This window comes from Suricata suricatta, chromosome 2 (genome assembly GCF_006229205.1).
Source record: "Suricata suricatta isolate VVHF042 chromosome 2, meerkat_22Aug2017_6uvM2_HiC, whole genome shotgun sequence".
In the NCBI taxonomy this organism is placed as follows: Eukaryota; Metazoa; Chordata; class Mammalia; order Carnivora; family Herpestidae; genus Suricata; species Suricata suricatta.
Genome location: NC_043701.1, coordinates 62655003 through 62673816, shown reverse-complemented (window position 1 = coordinate 62673816; position 18814 = coordinate 62655003). Strand labels below are relative to the sequence as shown.

Genomic DNA, 18814 nt, shown 5'->3' with positions numbered 1-18814 from the left:
TGACAGGTGTGAGGTAGTATCCGATCATGTTTTTTATTTGTATTTCTATTTGTATTTTGATGATGAATGATGTTGAGCATCTTTTCATGTGTCTGTTAGCCATCTGGATAATGTACACAAATATCTTAAATTTTTTGGAGTCCAACTTAGTTTTTTCTTTTGATGTTATAGCCAAGAAATCAGCAACCAAATGCCATGAGGTTTTCCCATTTTCTTGTAATTTTATAGTTTCAGCTCTTATGTTTAAGTCTTTGATCTATATTAATTCTTGTAAGCATAAGATAAGGGTGTAACTTCATTTTTTAATGTGTGTATCCAATTTCCCCAACAAACTTGTTGAAAAGACAGTCCATTACCATTTACCACAAGAATGATCCTGTCACCCTTGTTCTTTGACCATACATGCAAGGATTTATTCCCACATTTAAAAAAAAGTTTTACTGAGGTATAATTCATATATTCATGTAATTCATCCATTTAAGTGCACAATATAATGGCTTTTGGTACACTCACAGAGTTGTGCAACATCACACAACCAATTCTGGAACATTTTCATCACCCAGAAAGGAATCCTGCACCCATCAGTAGTCACTGTCTATCACTCCTCCCCCAGATACAGACACAACTAATCAATACCTCTCTCTATGGATTTGCCTATTCTGGATAATTCATACAAATGTATCCTACAATATTTTGCCTTTTGTGATGAGCTTCTTTCACTTGGCATGTTTTCAAGGTTCATCCATGTTGTAGATGTGTCAATACTCCATTCTTTTTTACAGTTTCTTTGTTTGTTTGTTTGTTTTAAGGGGAGAGGGGTAGAGAGAGGGATAAAGAGAGAATCTTAAGCAGACTCCATGCCCAGCCTGGAGCCTGACTTAGGACTCAATCTCACAAATCATGAGATCATGACCTGAGCCAAAATCAAGACTCAGAGGTTTGGGGCACCTGGGTGGCTCAGTCAGTTGAGCTTCTGACTCTTGTTTTCAGCTCAGGTCATGGTCTCATCGTTGATGGATCTGAGTCCCACGTGGGGCTCACAGTGACAGCATGGAGCCTGCTTGGGATTCTCTCTCCCTCTGCAAATAAATAAAACTTAAAAAAAAAAAAGTTGGAGGCTTAATCAACTGAGCTGCCCAGGCCCTCTCTTTTATTTTTATTGTTGAATAATATTCCATTGTATGGATACATCACATTTTGTTTGTCCATTTATCAGTTGATGGACATTTGTGTTGTGTCACTTTTCTTGGCTACTATACACATTGGTGTAAACTTTGATATCAACATGTATTTTCAATTCTTGAGTATATGCCTAGGAGTGCAACAGCTGCATCCTATGGTAACTCTATATTTGATGTTGTGGACTAACCAGGCTGTTATCTAAAACAGTTGCACAATTTTATATTTCTACCAGCAGTGTATGTGGTTTCCAATTTCTTCACAACCTCACCAACACTTGTTTTTGTCAGCCTTTTTGACTTTAGCCCTTGTAGTGGATGTGAAGTGATAGCTCACTGGGGTTTTAAATTGCTATTCTCTAATGATTAGTGATTCCCTAATGATTTTGAACATTTTTTTGTGTGTGCTTAATGGCCATTAATCTATGTTCTTTGGAGAAAGGTCTAATCAGACTACTTGTCCATTTTTATTTTAGTTATTTTTTTCCAAAGAGTGTATGTGTATGTGAGTGGGGAAAGGGCAAAAACAGAGAGAGAGAGAGAGACAAAGAATATCATAAGCAGGCTCCATGTGGGCTTATCCCAGACTCTGCGATCATGACCTGAGGTGTAATCAAGAGTTGGACACTCAAAAGACTGAGCTACCCAGGTGCCTCTCACTTGCCCATTTTTAGATTGTCATTTGTCCCTTTGTCTTTGATTTGTAAGAGTTCTTTAAAAATTTTGGATGTAGCGATGCATGGGTGGCTCAGTTGGTTAAACATCCGACTTCAGCTCAGGTCATGATCTCACAGCTCATGAGTTCGAGCCCCGTGTCAGGCCCTGTGCTGACAGCTTGGAGCCTGGAGCCTGCTTCATATACTGTGTCTCCCTCCCTCTCTGTCTGCCCCTCCCCTCAGCTCATACTCTGTCTCAAAAATAAAACATTAAAAAAATTTAAAAAAATATTCTTTTAGATATGTTATCCTTCCATCTTTAAACTCTAAGGGTTTTTTGGTTTCTGTTTTCCTATGATGGTAACAATGGGGTGCTTTGAAGCTAGAAATTATTCTTATGCTGTAGAAACTGCTGGTTTGAAATACTGAATGCACTGTATACTTAAGGCATGCAATATAATTTTTGTTCTTTTTTGTTTATTTTTGATAAATCTGATCTTAGTTTCATTAATCACTTTACATTATCTTTGGAACACAAAATTTGCAGGGTATCATGGCTGTTCTGCCAAATTCATTACAAATTCAAAAGCTGATACAGCTTTCCCTTAAATATTCTGTCCCATAATATAATTAACATCTTCACTCTCTTTATCAATGTCTTCTGACCATTTAGCAAGATTGAAAACATTATCATTTATTATCTAATAATAATGATTACCAGTTATTTTAGTTTTTTCTTGGCAAAAATTCTTTCTCTGGTTAGCATGCTTTTGTTTTAAAATATTACTTTCCGGTGATGCTTGGGTAGCTCAGTTGGTCGAGGGTTCGACTCCTGATTTTGGCTCAGGTCATGATCCCGGGGTCATGGGATCCAGCCCTCCATCAGGCTCCGTGGTGAGCATGGAGCCTGCTCAAGATTCTCCCTCCTCTCTCCCCCTCCACCCCTCTCCCCTGCTCTGTCAAATAAAATATTATTTCTGCTTACTGAACACTTACTATATTCAAGGCACAGAAACAGACACTGCATAGATACCATGTCACCTCTTTTCACTACTCTGTGGGGTTAGTATTATGACCTCCAATTTACAGATGAGTAGTCTGAGGCTCAGAACCCAAGTCTGACTTCACTGCCTGAGCTTTTAACCTTTATAACACTGCCTGAAGAGGTAGAGGAAATACTACGTAACAGATTGTTACCATGTTGTGTTTTTAAAAACACATGAACAAATGCAACCGTGGTCAGCTGCTGCAACCATGCAGTGGAAGTCAGGAAAAGTCCTCTGTTCCTAGGACTACAGGGGAAAACTGGGGAGCTCCAGCAGACCTCAGCCCTAAACTCCACCTTCGCTAGAACATGGGCTTGAAACACTGGAAGAACACAAACTATGTAATCTCTCAGATTACTTCCAACTCATAACCTCTACAATTCTAACTCCCACGAGAATGATTGCTTTATGTAACAGTCTACTGGACAGCAGAACAGCATATGCAGGTTTAGGTTTATGAACCCAACTATTCAGTCATTTATTTATTTACCTACTTATTTGTTTACATAACCTCTACACCCAACGTGAGGCTCCAACAATGCTGAGGTCAACAGTCTAAGTATTTATTGATGGAATTCCCACCCTAGGTTAGAGGGATTCCCTATTTACTGCCTAAAATAGAATCAGATTTCTCTTTTACAATTTTAAATGTTTATTTAAAGAGAGAGTGCAGGGGCGCCTAGGTGGCTCAGTCGGTTAAGCGTTCAACTTCGGTTCAGGTCATGGGTTCGAGCCCCACGTCGGGTTCTGTGCTGATAGCTCAGAGCCTGGAGCCTGCTTCAGATTCTGTATCTCCCTCTCTCTCTGCCCCTCCCCTGCTCACGCTGTCTTGCTCTCCCAAAATAAAGACATAAAAATAAAATAAAATAAAATAAAATAAAATAAAATAAAATAAAGAGAGAGTGCACACAGAGTGCAGCCAGAGGAGGGGCAGAGAGAGAGAGGGAGACAGAGGATCTGGAGCAGGCTCTGCACTGACAGCAGTGAGCCTGATGTGGGGCTCAAACTCATGAATAGTGAGATCATGACCTGTAAAGTTGGACACTCAACTGAGCCAGCCAGGCGCCCCAAGAGAATTAGATTTCTTAAAATAAATTTTACCACACTATTTACAGCCTATGCCACTGTCTTCAAAGGCGGGGAGAGTGGAGATGGAAGTTTAATAAACTGGGAAGTGCTTGTTAACAGAGATCACAAACTACATCATCTCTGTCAGGCTACTCTAGGTTGGAGTCATCCAATTGCTTATTGTACTAACCCATGATTTATCTATAAAAAAGGAAATTAAAAACAGAATCCCAAGATGAGTTATGAGGGATGGAAGAAAAACTTACTTTTCAGGTTATATCCTTTTGAATACTGATTTTTTTTTTTTTACCATGTACATGTATTACTGTAAAACACACAAAAAATTAGAAGAATGCTATGGATCAGTTGATGAGAGACACTGGTTCATTTGGCCCATACATGAATAATTTTAAACAACAGCAACAGGGCGCCTGGGTGGCTCAGTTGGTTAAGTGTCCAACTTCAGCTCAGGTCATGATCTCACGGTTTTAAGTCTGAGTCCTGTGTTGGTGTCTGTGCTGACAGTTCAGAACCTGGAGCCTGTTTTGGATTCTGTGTCTCTTTCTCTTTCTGCCCCTCCCTACTCATGTTCTCTCTCTCTCAAAAATAAACATTAAAAAAATTTAAAAACAACAGCAACAAAAAAAAAATTACTTTTTTTTTTTTTTACAAGAGCTCTTTCAAACGAAAGTTAAGAAATGAAATACAAACCTTCCAACTTGATATGTGGGGACAGCTGTAGTTCCAAACCTTTGCATCCCATAGTAGTTAATAAATCCAATCTCCTTGAGAGAGTTCATGGCTTGCTGAACTTGTTCATCAGTTCCTGTTATATTTCTGTTAGGGCCCAAATTTCCCAGAGAAAAAATTTAGCCAAAGACATTCAGGGATACATATCATAAATGATATGGCTTGGCTTCCGTGCCTTTCCCCCCTTTTTAAAAAGTTTTAGGGGCACCTGGGTGGCTCAGTCTATTAAGCGTCCGACTTCAGCTCAGGTCATGGTCTCACAGTTCACAGGCTCAAGTCCAGCATCGGACTCTGTGCTGACAGCTCAGGGCCTGGAGCCTGCTTCGGATTCTGTCTCCCTCTCTCTCTGCACTCCCCACCCCCTCACTCACGCTCTTTCTCTCTCACTCAAAAATAAAGAAACATTAAAAAAATTTTTTTGAAGTTTTATTTAAGTAATCTCTACACCCCATGTGGGGCTGAAACTCATGACCCTGAGATCAAGAGTCACATGCTCTTCCTACGGAGCCAGCCAGGCGCCTCTCCCTGCCTTTTCCTTATCCCTACAGGTTTCTGCCTCCTGAGGACTTTTTTTTTCTTTACTGTGGCAAAATACCCATAACATTAAACTGACCATGTTTGTCGTTCTTAAGTACACAACACAGTGGCATTAAGTACACCGACGATGCTGTGCAACGTTCATCATGATCTACTTCCTGAACTTTCCCCTCTTCCCAAAGGGAAACTCTGCACCCATTAAATAAGAGCTCTCCTTGGGGCGCCTGGGTGGCTCAGTCGGTTAAGCCTCCGACTTCGGCTCAGGTCAGATCTCAGGTTCGTGGGTTCGAGCCCCACGTCAGACTCTGTGCTGACAGCTAGCTCAGAGCCTGGAGCCTGCTTCGTGTTCCGTGCCTCCTTCTCTCTCTGCCCCTCCCCCTCTCATGCTCTGTCTGTATCAAAAATAAATAAAACATTAAAAAAAAATTAAAAAAAAAAAAGAGCTCTCCATTCCCCCTCCTCTGTCCCCCACCCCAGGTAACCTCTACTCTACTTCTTGTGTCTGTGAGTTTGCCCATCCAAGCACTGCATGTAGGCGGAAACAATAGGCTGTTTGTCTTTACACCCCGTGTTTGAAGCAGACAGCTGCTCTCCGAAGGAAAGGTCAAGTTTTGAGAGGTGAGGGGGCGTTGGTACAAATACTCCAGAAGTACTTGCTCTCTTGGCCCTGCTGGGCTCCGCTCTGCCTTCCTTTCCTGCCACACCATTAGTACCGCTCACCCAGATTCGGATAATGGTCCGAACACACGAGGTGCTCCAGCATGACCCTCTCTCTCCTGCCCTCCTACCTGCAGGTCTTTACCTGAGGACAACAGTGAAGTGGTTCCCTTGAAGCTCTCCCAGTTTCAGAGGGTTTTTCTGATAGCTGAAATTCCCTAGCTTAAAGTTCATCAAGCACTTGTTCAAGTGCGCAAGCCTTTGAGCAGTTATTCTAAAAAACACAAAAGAAAAAAAGCAGCACAAAGAGGATCATGAAACACTGTCCAGTCCAGGACACTCTACTGTTGGTTTCTACTTGAAACAAGACTGCAGCAAGCTCTGACGAGGGAGGGGGCACCCAGCAGCCAGGGGGAGCGTGCTTCCCACTTCCTGCCAGGAATGGTCCTGGTCCCCTCCTCCTGGACAGATGTAACCAGAGCCATGTTTATACTCATAAAGCCTCATGGTAATTGTAACGAATAACAGGACAATCACATCAGTGCAATCTGCTATGTTTGGGTGCAGCCAGGGGTTAACAGCAGAGTGCCATTCCATACAACTGTAGAGATTGTTCTTAAGCATTTTAAAGAGTCAGTCTCGTTTTCTGAAAAATATTATCATCTTGCTACAAAAAACTTGGGAAGTACAAAGAAACACAATTTATGGTTTCATCACCTGAAAAAAATCTGTTAATATTCCTCCCATTCTTTCCTTTGTTTTTCTATATATTTTTTTAAGTTTATTTATTTTGAGAGAGAGAGGGAAAGAGCAGGAGAGGGGCAAAGAGAGAGAGAGAATCTGAAGCAGGCTTCTCACTGTTAGCACAGAGCCTGATGTGGGGCTCAAACCCACAAATCATGAGATCATGATCTGAGGTGAAATCAAGAGTCAGACACTTAACCAACTGAGCCACCCAGGTGCCTCCCATTCATTTCTTCAAAAACACATTATAGATAGGGATAGAGATGGAATCTTATCACAAAAGCATGCCTTGCTATTATGTAAAAGGTATTAGAAAGTGTTCATGAAAAATTCCTTAGTAACATATGTAGAAAAACAAATACAGGACTGACAAACTTTTGTCCTTTCTCTATCCCTAACATCTCTCCCCACCAGTAGCTTAACAGCTTCTGTTTCCTTCCAGAAACATTTTCTGCATAGAGAAGCATATAAGTACCTACTGTCTCCTCTATTTTAGGTATTTTTTGGAAGCTTTTAACACAAATGTCACATATATAGAAAAATACACAACTCATAAGTGTTCTGCTTGATGAATTTTCACAAAGTGAGCACAACCATGTAATACCCAGATCTTCCCTTGTAGGAAACAAATTCTGTTACATTATAAATTGTTCAGCATCTTACTTTTTTCATTTAAAAATGAGTATCAGATGGGGTGCCTGGGTGGCTCATTCATCATCTGACTTTGGCTCAGGTCATGATATCATGGTCTGTGGGTTCGAGCCCCGTGCTGGGCTCTGTGCTAATAGCATGGAGCCTGCTTGGAATTCTCTCTCCTTTTCTCTGGCCCTCTCCTGCTTACACTTTCTCTGTCAAAATAAATAAATTAAAAAAAACAACAACAATGAATATCCGAGATTTCCTTTATTCACACAGTACTTCTGAAGCTGCCTCAGCCTTTGGCCAACTGTACAAAGATGGCTGGACCCACATGGATAGTCAATCCTTTAGTGACTAGTTGCCTTTGATGGACATTTAAATCGCTGCCTATCTTCTGCTATCACAAACAATTCTAGAGCAAATATCCTTACCCATACTTCTTTGTGCATCTATATAGGTACATGTTTGGAATAAATTCCTAGATGTGGATTTGAAATTTTAATCCCTATTGCCCTCCAAAAATGTTTTATCAATTTATGTTCACAGTGTTTAATATGTAAGTGCCTACAGTCTCGTCTCTGTGTCTCCTCTCATAGCACATTATAAGCCCTTTTGAGCTCTGCCAGTCTGTTAAAAATGGCATTTTATCTTGGTTTTTACCTACATACTTCCTATTGTGAGGAACATTTACTTCTTTATTTCTTTTAAATTTTTTTAATGTTTAGCTATTTTTGAGAGACAGAGCATGAGCAAGGGAAGGGCAGAGAGAGAAGGAGACACTGACTCCAAAGCAGGCTCCAGGCTCTGAGCTGTCATCACAGAGCCTGACATGGGGCTCAAACTCAAGAACTGCAAGATCATGACCTGAGCTAAAGTCAGCTGCTTAACCAAGTGAGCCACCCAGGCACCCCTGTGAGGAACATTTAAAGATTTCTATATATGTTGACTGCCTGTTTGTCCTGTACCTATTTGTTTTTTTTTTTTTTTTTTTTTACCTATTTTTAAAATGTGTTTACTTATTTATTTTGAAAGAGCAAGAGCTCAAGCATGTATGCAAACGAGGGATGGTCAGAAAGAGAGGAAAATACAGAATCTCAGGCAGAGCCCACGCTGTCAGCACAGAGCCCGATGCTGGGCTTGATCTCACAAACAACGAGATTGTGACCTGAGTGAGGTGAAATCAAGAGCTGGGACACTCAACCAAATAAGCCACCAGGTGCCCCCCCCCCCCGACCTTTTTAAAAACCTATTTTTGATTGTTATTTTTCTCGCTGTTTTCATAGAGTAAGGACATCTCTTTACCATATATTTTGCAAATCTTATCTCCATTTTGAGTTTAGTTTATTTAGAGTAGTTTATACGTTAGAAAATTTCCCCTTGTTACATTTTTAAAAATCCAAAATGGCAGAAAAGTGGCAACAATGTAACAAACAACCTTATACTATGCAGGGAGATTTACCAAATGTTAAGTTTTCCCCAGATTTACTTTGTATCTCTTTCTAGATCTATAAACACTCACATAGTAAATACTTTACTGAACCATGTGAGTTAGTTGCAGAAATCATTACCCCTAGAGACCTGTGTGTGTGTCTCCTAGAAGCAGAGATGCCTCCCTAACCAAGTGGGTCACACTCAGGGAGCCTAACCTGAAATTTGACACTACCAACAAGCAGAACATATCCAAACTCACTCAATTACCCAATAACATAATTTCAATTTTTTTTAAAGCTCCTTAAATTCAAGATCTAAATGAGGACCACATACTGCCATTGGGATGTCCAGTTATTCTCCATTAAGGTATCTGGATCTGCCCAGCCTTTTGCATTACATTGGTATTGGACTTTTAGCAGAATCCAGGTCAGTTGTTTTACACCGCACCTTTACATTTGGATTTGTTGGATTGTTTCCTCATGATTAGACTAAGTAAACATACTACTTAGGTGATACTGTGGCTTTTTCAGTGAATCACAGCAAAAGGCAATCATGTTCAGTTTGTCCATCACTGATGGCAATAAATTTAATCATTGGGTTAGCAGCAAAGAGCCTGAAGCCTGCCAAGAGTTCTCTCTCTCACTCTTTCTCCCCCGACTCATACTCTGTCTCTCAAAAATACATTTGATCTTAGCCAAAAGGCTGAGAAGCGATTGTTTCTCAAAAATAAACATTAAAATTTTTTTTAAGTTTAATTAGTGGGGCACTTGGGTGGCTCAGTTGGTTAGGCTTCTGACTTTGGCTCAGGTCATGATCTCACAGTTCATGAGTTTAAGCCCCACATCAGGCTCTGTGCTGACAGCTCAGAGGCTGGAGCCTGCTCCAGATTCTGTCTCCCTCTCTCTCTCAAAAATAAATAAAAATGTTTATTTAGCTTACGGGGGGAGGGGGGGCAGTGACAGGACAGAAGATCCAAAGCGGGCACATGTGATGCTGACAGCAGTGAGCCAGCCGGATGTAAGGCTCGAACCCATGAACTGTGAGATCCTGGTCTGAACCGAGATGCTTACCCAAACTGAACAACCCAGGCATCCCTCCCTTTCTTTGTAATTAGTAAACTGAAGGGTGATATTTTAAAACCTGGGCAACTACTCTGTTCTCCCATAGTCTTGCATGTGCCTGTTCAGGTATCTGAGGATTTGTATTGCTGAAACAAATACTAATGTGTGGATGTGAGTGGTTTTCTGTACTACCACTCCCGAATTTAGCTGACATTCTTCTGTAAATAAGGACTATGTAATAAATCTGTAGTTATACTCATGAATTTTTTAAAAATAGTTCTGGGATTTAAGTCATACCTACAAAGAGTATTCCTAGTCAGAGATTATTATTAAAGTATGTCAAGTATAAATAGAGTACTTTTTTCCTAGTACGATGAGCACTTCTATTTTATTTTAACTTAGAATAGTGATTACTTTTTATCATGGCTCATTTACAGCAGTATTGGCCTCCATGGGTTCACTAACACACTAATCTTCACTACTGGGTTTTTACAAGTTTCCATCGGACTCTGGGCACTGTTGTCCCAGGGGCTTAGAGGGGGGAACTTCCGTTTCTCACTCCCCAGCTCAGGTTTGATGCCAAAAGTGGATCGTTTAGAAAGGAGCAGGGTAGGACATGCTGCTCAGGAAGGTTTTCCTTCTCTCGCCCCCTGCTTTACACCATGGAGCTACTCCTGCTAAGCAACGAGGAGGTCAAGGGATGAAAAGGACAAGTGTTTTTCACATACAAACTGGCAACCAGGTCAGCTTCAGCTCAGTGACTTGGACTCCACATTAAACTTTTTTTTATGTCTTTTATTTTGAGAGACAGAGACAGAGCAAGCAGGGAAGGGGCAGAGAGAGGGAGACACAGAATCCAAAACCGGCTCCAGGCTCTGAGCTGTTAGCACAGAGCCTGATGTGGGGCTCGAACCCACAGACCATGAGATCATGACCTGAGCTGAAGTTGGACCTTCAACTGACTAAGCCACCCAGGCACCCCATGACTCCTCATTTAAACTAACAGCATCACATGTGCCCTTCTGCTTTATGTCCTTTTTAAAAGGTACATTGTGGGGGTTCCTGGGGGGCTCAGTCAGTTAAGCGTCTGACTTCAGCTTAGGTCATGATCTCACAATTCATGGGTTTAGGCCCCACGTTGGGGCCAGATCTGTGCTGACAGCTCGTCGCCTGGAGCCTGCTTCAGATTCTGTGTTTCTCTCTTTCTCTGCCCCTCCCCTGCTTGTATTCTCTCTCAAAAATAAATAAATAAATATACATTAAAAAAAATAAAAAGATACATTGTAGAGCATAAAAACTACACCAAGGACCTGGCTACAAAAAACATATGTGTCTGTATCTCTGTCTGTGTGCAGCGATCCTGTGGCTGCTGCTGTCGGACTGGCTTCATTAACACCTGGCAAAGCAGAGTCATGGCTTTGGAAGCCATTCCCGCCGATCTCCTTATTTGCCACAAATAAAAGTTTTCTTTGTGTGGGGAAAAAAACCCCGACAAAGCACTGCCACTTTACACACTAGGTGAAGATGTAAAACAAATCATCATCGATTCTTTCGTACACTTGGTTTTTTATGTTAAAATTCTGGTCCTCTTGGAATTTATTTAGAATAGGGAATGCAGACAAGGAACCAAGATAATTTTTTTTTCAGATGGCTAGTCAGTTTTCTCAACACCGTTCATAGTCTCAACCAATTTTTCTATGCTGATTTTATTATTTATTTATATTTTATTTAAAAATTTTTAATCTTTATTTAGAGACAGCATACACATTAGTCAGCAGAGATGGTGAAGAGGAGGAGGAGGAGGAGAAGGAGGGAAGGGGGGGAGAGGGGGAGAGAGAGAGAGAGAGAGAGAGAGAGAGAGAGAGAAAGAAAGAGAAAGAAAGAAAGAGAGAGACAGTCCAAGCAAGCTCCACGCTCAGTGAAGAGCCCAACCCAAGTCTCAATTCCAAGACCCTGGGATCACAACCTGAGCCAAAGTCAAGAGATAGACACTTAACCAACTCAGCCACCCAGGCGCCTCTCTGATGATTTAAAATTCTACTATGAATACATACTAAATCCATGGATGGATGTGGGTGTCTATTTTGCCGACTTATGTGCCAAGATCAAATTGCTTTAACATTCTCTCTCCCTCTCAAAAATAAACAGTTAAGAAAAAAAACAGTAAAAAATCATTTTTTAACTGTTTACTCATTTTTGAGGGAGAGAGAAAGAGAGACAGAGCAACATTCAACTGAGCCACTCAGGCACCTCAAGCATCCGATTCTTGATCCTGGCTCAGGTCATGGCTGTTCATGGGACTGAGCCCTGAGTCCGGCTCTGTGCAGATGGTGCAGAACTTGCTTGGGGTTCTCTCTCTTTGCCCCTTCCCCACTTTCTCAAAAAGAAAATAAACTTAAAAAAAATAAGACATTGGCTTTTCATTTGAGATTGGTTTTTAAAAATGTTTGTTTATTTTTGAGAGACCGAAAGAGATAGAGCATGAGATGGGGAGGGGCAGACACACACACACACACACACACACACACACACACACACACACACAGAATCTGAAGCAGGCTCCAGGCTGAGTTGTCACCACATAGCCCGAGGTGGGGCTTGAACCCATGAACTGTGAGATCATGACCTGAGCTGAAGTTGGACAACCAACTAAGCCACCCAAGTGCCCCTCATTTAAGATTTTTTAAATTTGTCATGTTAAAATATCTTTATATTGTTATAATATTCATCTCTACTTTAGTAAAGAGGGTTTTTTTTTTTTTAATTAGAAATAATCTGGTATGCCTGGGTGGCTCAGTCAGTTAAGCGTATGACCCTGGCTCAGGTCATGATTCCTGGTTCACAAGTTCGAGCCCCACGTCCAGCTCTGTGCTGACAGCTCAGAGCCTGGAGCCTGCTTTGGATTCTGTGTCTCCCTGTCTCTCTGCCTCTCCCCTGTTCATGCTACTTCTCTCTGTCTCTCAAAAATAAACATTAAAAAGAAAATTAAAATAAATAAAATTAGAAATAATCTATTATGGATGAAAATAATTCATCAGTTGAAATTACTTTTTTACTTAAGATTCTCCAATTTGTGCCATTTGGGTTATTCACAACTTTTCAAAATTATAAATAATGCTATATAGTACATCACTGCACATAAGCAAAGTTTTAACATGTTCTAAATTCAGGTTTCCTTTGAAGAGACAGCCACGCTGAGAAGTACTGAACAAAGAGCATCTGTGCTTTGCTTTGTTGAAGGATATACTTTACACCCTAGCCTGTTTTCAGCCCTGTCCCTGAGCTCATTCCTGCCGGCTGGAGCCAGTCCAGCTGTGGCCTGGACATACAAGAGTTTGGGGTGTGGGGTGGGTCTGGAAGTGGATTCTGGGCCTCCGGGCTGCATAAAAGGCTGAGCTCTGCCCCAAAGTGCCCGGTCTGTACACCCAGAGTAGCTGGTCATGGAAGCAGCCCCACAGAGAGGTGTGCACTGTGCCCTGCAGTGTCCCAAGTCCCAGTGTTACATGAAAAAATCACGGGAAGGTTTTATCTTACTCCTTAGTTAATGGGGCGCCTGGGTGGCTCAGTCGGTTGAGCGGCCGGCTTCGGCTCAGGTCAGATCTCATGTTTGTGGGTTCGAGCCCCGCGTCAGGCTCTGTGCAGACAGCTAGCTCAGAGCCTGGAGCCTGCTTCAAATTCTGTGTCTCCCTCTCTCTCTGCCCCTCCCCCTCTCATGCTCTGTTTCTCTCTGTATCAAAAATAAATAAAACATTAAAAAAAATTTTTTAAAAATGCTGTGCTGAGTTAAAGAAATTTTTAAAATTCACCTCTATAGTATCAGCTTGCCATTTCATCTCACAGAATTTTTTTTCTTTGCTGAAAACTTCCCTATACTTTCTGAAGATAATCAAATTATTTGATGCATATCAATCAGCTTATTTGTTTCCTAGTTCAGTATGTGCAGAAGCAGGCTGACCAGATTTCTTGAGAAAACAAAATCTGTCATTGCCTCACTGATTAACACAAAATGTAGGAAGCTAGCCAGAGCAGTTGAGAAACGGGAAGAACTCCCACTCCACGCCCCTCCTGCTCCACCCCCAATGCCCTGTCCAACCCGAGGACCACACAGCACTGAGGAGCGCAGGTCCCATCTCCGGCCAGCTGCTCAGACAGCAGCTCCACGAGGTACTGAATAGTGCATGCAGATGGGGACACTGGTGGAGCCACAAGGCATAAACTAACCCAGGAACTGTATCCCAAAGAATTCAGGAGGCAGAGGGATTAGGATGCAGAGTGAGGAGGAGAAGGACGCAACTCCTCTTTGGTCAGTAACTACTACACAGACACGAACAAAACACTGAAGGCAACTTGGCAGCTCTGGGGAGAATCTGAGAGTACTCCCCGAGGACCACGGATATGCCCAACAGCTGTGTTGTTTTCTTGCTTTTTAAAGTTGCGACAGAATTGACATAACCTAAAATTTATCATTTTAACTCCTAAATTTCAGTGGTTTTCAGTATATTCACAGAGTTGTGCAACAATTACACACTATGTAATCCCAGAACATTCCCATGATCCCAAAAGAAACCCTTCACCTACCTACCCCAATCCCTCTCGCTGCAGCCTGTGGCAAGCCCTCACCTACTCTCTGTCGCTACACATTTCCCTACTGGGGACATTTCATATAAATGTAATCAGATCACATGTGGCCTTTTGTCTCTCACTTCTTTTACTCAGCATCACATTTTAAAGATTCACCCATGCTGTAGTACGTATCAATACTCCATTCCTTCTCATGGCCATATCACATTCTACTGCATTTCCTTTAAAAAAAGGTTTCTTTTAACTTTATTTAATTTTGAGAGAGAGACAGACAGACAGGGTGCAAGTGGGGGAGCGGCAGAGAGAGAAGAACACACAGAATCCAAAGCAGACTCCAGGTTCTGAGCTGTCAGCACAGAGCCCAACTCAGGGCTTGAACTCACGAACCATGAGATCATGCCCTGAGCTGAAGTCAGACGCTTAACTGAATGAGCCGCCCAGGTGCCCCGCTATTGTCTATTCTTGAACATATGACACATATTTCAGAATCCTACAGGCACAGGAAAAAGCAAGAGCTATACTCGTTCTGAAGGATGGGAGTTCCCTGAAAAGAGACTGAATGGTGTGGACAGTATGGTAATGATACTGTTCTCAGCTGTAATTTTGATGATCATGGACAGAGCTCTCTGGTTCATAAATTCATAGCAAATTCTGTGAATAACTTGGGAATACTAAACATTTCACTCTTAAACATCAGGAGCCAATGTAAGCAACATGTTGCATAAACAGTCCTTATTAACAAAGCCAGCGAAACTGGCCAGGGCTCAGAAAGGAGACTGGCAGGAAGAGGCAAGAAAAGAAACAAGTCATTCTGAATGAGGCTGTTCCTGCCTGAGATCCTGTGCAAATGACAAGGTGGCTGGAGAGTTACACGAAGCCGAAAAGCAGGGCTGCTTATCCCCAGGATTGAGCGATTCAGCAATAATTAAAGCGCCTGTGTGGCAGAGAGGGTTTATCCTGTCTACCAGTTCTCACGGGAAAGGCCGCCTGCCCGGCCCGTGTATCCATTAAGCAAACGAAGGGTGTAGCCTGCATCCGCAAGATAAGTGCTGCGTGCTTTCCAAAGGCCAACACTGAGGTGTCTAATATGGTTTCTTACTAAGTCAACAGGAAGATGATAAAAGCAGCAGAGGGCCATGAAGGCAGAGCAGCATTGTGACCAAGTAGGACACCTGGTGGCTGACCAGGACGAGAAAGAAATATCTTCACTCCAAACATTCAAAGATTTCACACCATGTATTGCAATCTAAAACAATGAGATGCCATGTTTTGACCCTCAAATTAGCAAATGATTTTTTAAAATCACTTGTGTTAGGGATGATTCTGGGGAAGTAGAATAGAGGTGATGAGTTGGTAGGGCCTTTCCATAGGGTAATTCAGCCTTGCTATCAAAAATCCAAAACCTAGAGTTTCACGGTCCCTTTAAGTCAGAATTCCACTGCTAAGTTTATCTTCATGGAGTTTTCACAGATGTGCGCCCAGATTTAGCTACCAATATGTCTCTCGTGGAATTGCTTATAATAGCAAGAAATGGGAAACAATGTCAACATGCCCAAATAGAGTGACAGTTCATAAATTAGGATTCACCATATATTTAAATATCTTTTGCTATGTACTAAAAGGGAAAGAGGTACACCATTTACTGTGCACAAGAACACATTTCATATAAATATTTTAGTTCACAAGGAAAAACGAGTCACTCACAAAGAAACACACCAAGCTGTGAACAAGGCAATCTCGGAGGGAGTACAATTATGGCAGAACTTTCATTTTCTACCTCATTCCTTCTGTGATTAAAATAAAACTGACAAGGGGCGCCTGGGTGGCTCAGTCGGTTAGGCCTCCGGCTTCGGCTCAGGTCAGATCTCACGTTCGTGGGTTCGAGCCCCGCGTCGGGCTCTGTGCTGACAGCTAGCTCAGAGCGTGGAGCCTGTTTCTGATTCTGTGTCTCCTTCTCTCTGCCCCTCCCCCTCTCATGCTCTGTCTCTGTCTGTGTCAAAAATAAATAAAACATTAAAAAAATTAAAAAAAATAAAATAAAATAAAACTGACTTATTTTTAAAAGATTTTATTTTTACGTCACCTCCATACCCAAAATAGGACTCAAACTCACAACCCTGAGATCAAGAGCTGCATGTTCCACCGAATGAGCCAGCTAGGCACTTCTGAACTATTTTTTTTAACTTATTTTTAAATTTACATGCAAAGGATTCACAGAGCCAGCAAGAGAGCACAGGAATTGACTACAATGATATTTTCGATCCCAAAGGGAAGGTGAAAACCTTCTGTGTCCCACATCCACAGAGGAAGGGAAAACCTGAGCCTTCAAGTCACTGCTGGTCCCCGTTTCTGGCTATCCCACTGGCCCATTACGGAAGTGGTTTCAAATCTTCTCGCTCTTTTCAAGTTCCCTTCCCCACTCCTGCCCCCTCCACTCTCGGCAGATGACTCTGCGTTCTGTGTGTCACTGGAAGAACGTGAACAGGCCACCATGCAGAAACATCTTCAGGCGTCTCATTTTGCTCTCTTTCAAACACGACAGCACTGGCACACACAGTAAAGTCATGGAGAGCAGACGCTCCTACTCTGCTTTTGCTACTACATCCTGCCTCCATCCCAAGGTCAAGGAGGAAAAGGACTGGAAAATCCAGTCAAGTCCAAGATCCTCACCATGACTTATAGGGCCCCTCAGGATCTCTGGACCCTGCCTTTCCCTTGAGCCTTATTTCTTGCTAGCTCCCCAAGACTAAAGTGCCTGTGAGGTACCCCATGTGCTATGCTCCCCAACTCTTTTCCGGTGTCTTTTCACAAGCTGTTTTCTTGGTTCAAACCACAACCCCAGACCTTCTACAGCCCCTGGAAAGTCCTACTCATTCTTCTAGAATCTAGACCAGTGGTTCTCAACCAAGGCGATTTTGCCCTTTATGGGACATTTGGCAAAATCTGGATACATTTTTGGTTGTCACAATTGGGGGGTGGAAGAATGGATTGGGGGAAAATGCTGCTGGCATCTAGTGGTGGAGACCAAGGTCACTGCTAAGTGTCCTATGATGCACAGCACAGTCCCCCAACAAAGAATTACCCACTTCAAAAGGTGGACTGCGCAGGCTGAGACGCCCTAATTAGATGAAAACTCGCACATCCAGTTTTCTGTGCAAGCCTTTCCTGGCCTGCCTCCCACAATGAGCCTTTGTTGTCAGGGCTGTCCCAACACCAACAATCCCCCACCTTAGCCTTCAGCGCACTGTGTGATAGTTCTGATTTACTTGTCTGCCTGCTCCATTAAATTATAATTGCTTCTAATGCAGAGACCATCTTTTCATCTGTATATCCCTTGTGTGTAACAAGAGAGCTCCTTCACTGTTTTGTAATTAAATTTTAAATAACGTATTAATAATGAATAAACAAAAGAGAGGAAGGAGAGAAAGAAGCACTTATTCTCTTGGCTCTATCACAAAAACCCTTTAAATGCACAAATGATACCTGTTTGCTGGAAAAAAATTAGGAAATACAGATAAGAAGAAAATTATAGAAAAATGAGTTTTAGGAAAAGAAAAATGAGGTTCTGAATAGGCAGAGGCACCGTTTCAAGAGGGAAGCGGTAAACCCACAGCGAAGCTGAGGCCTTGGGAAGGTGGTGCAGGGGTTTCTGCAGAACAAATCCCGGTACGTACTCTATACTTACTTGAGAACAGCAATCTCTTGAACGGTTATGGCCCGTTTATCTTTGGTTCCCATGTAGGAGAATATGTTTGGTTTCACTCTGGTAAAACAGAAACAAACATATGAACGCGCACACCATTAGGAAACTGTATTTCTAGCAATTTAACATTCAAAATAAATACAAGAAAGTAAAATGCCGCCCGAATAACTCCTTTCTTATCCAGGCCCAACTTAGAACACTTGAGGCTTTGAGTGAGTAACAGGTCATTCAAAGACTGGCTAGCCAGTAACCACAAAGGAAACAATGCATTTCTTACTGATCACAGGCCATTCATTCGATTACACACCTGTGAAATATCAGATAATGTACCACTCTGACAATTTTATATCTTTGGTTTTTAAAAAGTTAATAATAATGTGAAGTTTCAAAAAATACATGCTATTTCTTTGCATTAAGAAAGCCAAATGCTAAAATAGGGATCTGAATAGTTTTGGTGTAAAGGTTTAAGTAACTACATTAGCTAAGAAGTATTTTACAGAAACTGTTCCACATGAGAAGGAAACCACAGGAAAAATTTCTTATACTCTGTGCACTCCCCAACTGCAGATCTCAGAGGAACTGCCCCGCTGCCCCGCCCGGTGGCCTTTTCTCCCAGGCTCGGGTGCAGACAGGTACCACTGACTTTCTCCCAGAGAGCCAGCAACTAGAGTAAAATAAAATGTCACATACAGAGTACTGCATCGTATGGGCTGAATGATTTCCCCCCCAAATCCATATGTGGAAGCCCTGACCCCCAGTACCT

The 18814-nt window shown here is 42.0% G+C and overlaps 1 protein-coding gene across 2 annotated transcripts in view; it reads right to left on the bottom strand.

The window, feature by feature from the left end:
• Positions 1-18814, bottom strand: part of PUS7 (pseudouridine synthase 7) — a 45997-nt gene that overhangs the window by 13515 nt on the left and 13668 nt on the right. For both annotated transcript variants that reach the window (XM_029927514.1, XM_029927520.1), the window contains 3 exons: positions 18034-18111; positions 6038-6166; positions 4660-4785 (listed from right to left, as the gene is read on the bottom strand). In XM_029927514.1, the coding sequence (XP_029783374.1) occupies positions 4660-4785; positions 6038-6166; positions 18034-18111 (333 nt within the window). The remainder of the gene's footprint in view (positions 1-4659; positions 4786-6037; positions 6167-18033; positions 18112-18814) is intronic.